A 7204-nucleotide genomic window follows, 5' to 3' on the forward strand; every position below is an offset into this window, starting at 1 on the left:
TGAGTGAGTGAGTGTGTGTGTGTGTGTGTGTGTGTTTTGGTTGGCCGGTGGAGTCAGACAGGGCCGTTCCCATCTCTCTCGCCAGAGGATCTCCACGCTGCCAAGAGCAACATTACCGTATAGGTTCCACTCGTAAAGTAGAGCAGCACCGTTTGTATGTACAAGGAGAGAGCAGCGATTAATTGAGCGACCTAATCAGAACGAGAATGTCAAGAAATCCATCACAAGCCTGTAGGAACGACTCTTGGAATGAGCAACAGAAAATAGAGAGGAGGAACGAGAGCCTGAGCACATGACAAGCAGTCCTGAGTGTCCTCATATTCACCTGACACACTGTGACAGCTGTCAATCAAACATATCACATGAGCAAATACAGCACAGAGAGAACCGTGAGTCCTCGATCACTTTAAGAACTGTTTTACATAAGTTTCTACACTCACCATACAGAAATGTAATATATAATATGACATACAGCTCTATATATAGAATGACATTACCATATATGTTACCTATAAGGCCATATATTTTTTTTTTCACATATGCACACTCTCTGGCTAGATGAAGATATAAGTTTATAGCATATATACAATCTCCATAGTAAAATTTGTATATGTACATATGTTAATAATATCTACATAATGATTTTTTATGTCAACAATATATATTTTATTCATGTTTGCAAGTTTATTAAAACAACATATATACAAGAAATCAGTATGTTTATATGTTTTTGTAATTTTTTTTAAATACATGTATATATTTACTTATAAGTATAAATAATATCAACATGTATTGACAGGTTTTAGAATGAACATACATGTCCAAAAATGTTTTACACATACATAAACATACATATTTGTATGGGCTAGATATGTTAATATATAAAAATTGGATAACACTTGGGATCAATTCTCACTATTAACTAGTTGCTTATTAGCATGCCTATTATTAATATATTGGCTGTTTATTAGACCTTAAAGCACTTATTCTGCATGACCATGTTCTATATCCCTAATACCTAACTTAACAACTACCTTACTAACTATTAATAAGCAGCAAATTATGAGTTTATTGAGTCATAGTTAATGGTTTGCTAATAGCGAGAATTGGAGCTTAAAATAAAGTGTGACCAAAAATATATTTCATACATCGAAATTTAATATACGTACAAATATTACATTTGCATATAGGAAAAACAATATTTAGGCCTAAATATGAGATTTATGTATTTGAATTGCATATAAATTTCCGTGCATTTGTATTATACTGTTTAACATAAACTAATAATCTTAATGTGATGCATGTTTGTCTTACATAAATGAAACCTGTCAGATTACTGTAATAGTGCTAATAAACTGAATGTGCTTTAAATACACAATAACCAGGTTTATATATTTATCATCAATAAATCCAGTTTGTTTGAATCTCATACATTTTAACTGAATATTGCTTGTTTCACAGCTAGTCATATTTTAACCATGTTCATACTTTTTAATGCATTTAATTGTTTTCATAATGAACAGATTTATGTTGATTCAAAGCAATTTGAATAAGTGCATTTTGAAATTGTGATTCTTTAACTAAAATCAAATAGATGCAAATAGTTAATAAGCAGCTATGCCATGATTTTGTGAGTGTAGAAATCTGACCCGTTTCATTTATGTATGGCTGACAAATATGCATCATATTAAGTTTATTAGTTTGTTTATGTTAAAACAATATAATCCAAATGCATGGAAAATTTACATGCAATTCAAATACATACTGTAAATCTTTTTTTTATATACTGTATATATATAATTGTGGCTGTTTGTTTCTGCTGCGGTTTAAATTTTGACACTGAATATCTCTGGAATGTATTAAAGAATATATGATTATGGAAACATAAAGCTAGGTCAATTCGATTTGAAATGCAATATGCAAAATGACATTAAAATATGTAAAGTGGCAATGCCAGGTGAGGATGTGAACATGCTAATGCATGCAATCACCTCAGAACGCATTTGTAAGTCCACATACATTCATTGTGACGCATGCAAACACAATTTCAATACATATATAACTTAATTGAGAGTGTAAATGCATTTAAGGAAAAATCCACCATTATTGCATGAACAAATTATAAACAAATTAAAAATATTCCTCCATTTCTGCAAATGCATTTCAGTTTGAATGTTTCTAATTAGAATGCATTCGGCTGTGTATTTAATTTAAATGTTAATTCTAGAGAAGGAAATGAAAAATGCAAATTAAATTATTACGTTTGAATTTACAATTTTGCACCAGACGTCACACAAATGGCTATGGGAAATATAAAATCAAATACACAAATTTTACATATAATATTTGTATTTTGCATATTGCATTTGAAATGTAATGCTTCCATATACAGTATATTTAGTAAGAGTATTTCTAGCTAAAATTATTTTATATCCAATGAGGCTATTACACAGCATTAAACTAGATGTATGGTAGTGTTTAACTAATCTATCTGCTTCACCTCACTTTCTAATCAAACTTCAGAAACGACTCGCTCAGCTAGTCCTGAGATTATTAGTGAAATCCGAGAGGATTTAGTCAGAAGAGCACAAGGCTGGACTGCAGAGCAGATGATTCATATGACGGCTGAATGAGTCAGTGTCTCCTCTGCATACTAATAATCACACCAGTTTACTAACGAAGGGAAATTAGCGCTGGTGTGAAGCTGAGGAAACACCAGCGCTCCGGCCTGTGCAGAAAACTGCTTGTTGACACCGGGAAACATATTTTTGTCGGCACTTCATCAATATTTATGCTCATACGTTTCTGTGTGGTGAGAGCTAGTTGAAGTAATTAACTGCCACATGGTTCACTTTCACACAAACTGACTCACTCCTGCTGTAACTGTGTGAGAGTGTGTGTGAGTGTGTGTGTGTGTGTGTGTGTGAGAGAGAGAGAGAGAGAGAGTGAGAGTGTGTGATGGGAAATGAAGAGAGCCGGAGGAAGAGGCATGGTGGTCTGTGAAGTGCTTGAGAGTCGGCATGTGGCGCATTATCGCCCTAATTACCATGCAGCATATGTTTCGTTAAGCGCGCTAAACCTGCCGAACTCTAGACGACTGTTCGCACATGCCGGCCAAACCTCTGCAGGGACGCATGGAGCCGCTGGAACCCAGCCAGCACAATTCACTCATGTCCTTTCAGATCACTATCAAGGGCACTGATCACACAAGGTAAAGGTAAAGATGTGTGTGCCCCATTTTTAGTAAACGGCATGAGCATTTCAGGATTTAAGTTATTTAATTTGAAAAGGTCACTGCTGAAATCATATTTTTCCACTTCATGCCTAAAGTACCAGACCATAACCGTCATAGAAGCACATTTCCAATAGCTGATGCTTAACTATTACTGTACGCACAATAGGGTGCAGGATTCTTTGCACACAAGACCGGAAGAAAACACCTAGCAACCACAAATAAACCCTAGCAACCACCTAGAAACATATTCCAAATTAGTGGTCAACCAATATATGCTTTTCATCAACAGATTATCGATATAATGTAACACTCTCTCTCTCTAACGATATAGCGTGTATATATAGGCTAATTGTACAAATTATTTAATCACACTGCAAAAAGTCATGTTCTCCTGAGTATTTGTGTCTTGTTTTCTATGACAAAACCAATTGAAAATGAAACAAGTGTGTGTCTTTATGAGTGAGTCATTGATTTATTCACTCAACCGATTAATTCCAAAACAGACCGAAAAAAGCACTGCCTTTATGAATGAGTCATTGATTCATTCACTCAACCAATTTGTTCAACAATACTGACAGTGTTGCCAAATCCATGGTTTTCAAATATATTTCCTTGATAAGAAAAATGACATCAAATAAGAAGCCTTGTTTTATGAGAAATGTATCAAAATGAGGTGAGATCTGCCAGTGGGCTCAAAAAAAAAGAAACACATAATTCAAAGGGAAAACAAGTTTTCAATCTCCATTGACAGATTTTTGTTCTTGTTTTAAGCAGAACTTCATTTTGTTCATGTTCTCAGAATTCACATGTTCAGTTTGCATCTCAAGTGAATGTATCTTGATTTAAGGATGTTTAGATATTTGTATTGGAAAACAAAACAAAAATACTACGGAAGATGTTCACGTTTTGAAGCAATGCAACATTTAACATCATAACTTCATGAATTGAAGACTTTTGTGGAATGGGATATGGTACAAATTGTAAGAGTTGTACGTAAGTTCAAATTCAGCATGGTTCATTCAGGAACAAAATAAGCGACTTTCTTTACGATTAATTCAGGATTCATTCAGTATTGTAGATTCATTCACTCAACTGATTCATTCAAACACTGACTGATTCTTTCACAAAACAAGCGAGTGAGTCATTGATTCATTCACTCAACCGATTCATTCAACGACAATGACAGCATTGCAAAGTCGCTGTTTGTTGTGACACAACTGGGCTGATTTTTTATGCAGCAACCCATTTAGAAACACCACTACAGTTTGTCGCGCAGCATTTAATTTGCCACGGTTTAGCAAAAACAGGCTAAGGATAGTGGCAATGCTGCATCTAGAATACAATCATGTCCCTCTCACCTGGTAATGAGGCAGCAGTCGTGAATGATGCTGTCCTCCACGAACAGCCCTCTGTCCTCCAGCGTGTGGACGGGACGCTGCTCGTGGCTCCAGGACAGTCTGACAGATGGGTCGAGGTACGAGGCGGTGCACTGAAGCGGCAGACGGTCCCCGCGAAACACCAGCTGCCGCTGGGTCGGGATGAGCTGCAAGACGGGGAGCTCCAGCGGGCCGTCTGAAAAACACAGACACAAAATCAGTGGACATGATATCAGTGTGACATACTAAACTCCACCTTAAGTTATTTTGAACAGCATCTCTTTTATAATAAATAATTCAACCAAGGGAATACAGTTAACTAATAGACAAAAAAAACAAAAAAACATCGCTCTGACCGATTGCAGATTAAAGTTAAAGTTTTTCATAGAGAAGCAACACTTACACAATTCTATTTAGTGTTACTAATCCTAAAACGCTGTTATAATAAGTTCCATAAACTTCCATAAAATCATCACTATCTGAATTTATTTTGAACATAATTTAATTTGTCATAATTATACATGCAGCTTTAATGAGCTCATATTAACATATTAAGGACTATACGAGAGACTACATATGCAATATCTGTACTTTTGATACATTTTGGAATTTAAAAAATTTAAAATGACAATAATAAATCATAATAATATTTATTATTAATAATAGCAGATATTATTATTATTATTATTATAAATAAATAAATAATAAAATGCTAAAAAAAAAATCAATTAATCTGTCATACTCTGTATCAACTAGTGATAAAAAAAAAACTTTTCATACACATTCAAGTACATCTGAGCTAAAATGATTTTGATAAAAAAACAAAATGGAGTTACGTGTCAGACATTTTCATGCTTTATTTGGCAATCAAATTATAAGCCATTAACATGCTTAGCTCAACAGATAAACAACAACATAAAAATAAAGAAAAACAAACAAACTGGTATGAGATGATCATATAAATAACTCAAAAGCTTCACACAGAGACCCAGTGCATTTTAGTAATGTTTATATATTTGTAAAGTTTGTGGTGGTTGGGTTTGCTCTTTCCTGGACAGCATTACAGCATCTCCTCGGACGGCCAGCGCTCTCTGATGGGATTAAACACTCTTGCTGTAACGAGCCGCTCCAAAACGAACTCTATAATGAGCAAGCTCACATTCACACGCCGCTGCCTCCTGTTAAACTCATGACTCAAGCCTGTCAATTAACATCGTCAGACAGTCTCAAACGTCAATTAGATGGTGTTTTTCTCCAGATATCTTGCATGACACAATCTGGCTCATTTCTTGATTTTTATGTCAAGCAAAGTGAACAAATGAGAGCCAAATTAAATTTAACTAAATTAAAAAAATTCTGCATTCTATATAAACAAGGCCATTCAATTAACATTTTTTCTATTTCAGAGGAGATGCATGCAGTATTTGCAGCAAAAAGCACATTAAAAAAATTACTAAATCTAAAATTAAAACTGAAAAGGGAAATTAAATTAAAAAATCATAACTAATAAGTACAAATTAAAAATATTTTTTTATTTTTTTATTTTGTAATAATTTTGCATGCAGCTTTAATGAGCTCATATTAATTGAGATAAAGAAATAACATTTTCAACAGTCAAATGAAAGTAAATAAACTACTTTTATTTGTATTACTATTTTATTAAATGTATTAAAAAATTATCTTTCTGTATTCTACACGAACAAGGCTGGTCTATTAACATTTTGACCATTTCAGAGGAAATGCATGAAGTATTTGCAGCATTTTAACATCATACAAATTGAGAAAAGCACATAACAAAAACTACCAAAGCTAAAATGAAAATGGAAACTGACAAAACATTTTTAATAAAAAATAATAAAAATTGTAAAATAAAAAATGAAAATGAAAAAAAGCAAGCATTTCTACAGCATTTATTTTATAATAATTATGCATGCAGCTTTAATAAGCTCATATTAACTGAGATGAAACAAAATAATAATAAAATGAAAGTAAATAAATTGCTTACATCTATTATTATTATTTTATTTATTTATATACAAAATAACCTTTCTGCATTCTATATAAAAGGACTGTTCTTTTAACATTTTTGTCCGCTCCATTGGAGATGCGTGCAGTGTTTGCAGCTCTTTAACCCTTTAGTCCCTCTCTGACTTCTGCACAAAGCTGAAATACAATTTTAAATATATAGAGAAAAAAGCATTAAAATAACTGAAAAATAATTTAAACTAAATAAACTAAAACTAAAAATGTCAAATTTAATAAAAACAATATTGATTTATTTAAATATAAAACTAAACTAATAAAAAAGACCAGTGCATTGTTAATGATGACTAAAACTATTACAATTATTTTCATTAATTGAAATAAAGACTGAAATAAAGTAACAACATTAGATGAAAAACTTTTTAAAAAATTAGAAAAAATAAATAAGTTTAAGCTGAAATACTAAAATGAATAAAACTAAAACTGAAATAAAATAAAATTAAATTAAATTAAGATCAATGGAAAATAAATTAAAGCTACACTTATAAAAAAATGGCAAAAGCACAAAACAAATTTACTAAAGCTAAAATGAAAACTGAAAATTTTATAT

At 32.5% G+C, this 7204-nt stretch overlaps 1 protein-coding gene across 1 annotated transcript in view; it reads right to left on the reverse strand.

Annotated features, from left to right (window-relative positions):
- Positions 1-7204, reverse strand: part of LOC107663567 (adhesion G protein-coupled receptor A2-like) — a 43471-nt gene that overhangs the window by 24267 nt on the left and 12000 nt on the right. Inside the window, exon 5 of the mRNA XM_016453804.1 lies at positions 4594-4807. Coding sequence (XP_016309290.1) covers positions 4594-4807 — 214 coding nt within the window. The remainder of the gene's footprint in view (positions 1-4593; positions 4808-7204) is intronic.

The sequence above is a fragment of the Sinocyclocheilus anshuiensis genome, unplaced genomic scaffold, assembly GCF_001515605.1.
Source record: "Sinocyclocheilus anshuiensis isolate Anshui unplaced genomic scaffold, SAMN03320099.WGS_v1.1 scaffold2329, whole genome shotgun sequence".
Classification (NCBI taxonomy): domain Eukaryota; kingdom Metazoa; phylum Chordata; class Actinopteri; order Cypriniformes; family Cyprinidae; genus Sinocyclocheilus; species Sinocyclocheilus anshuiensis.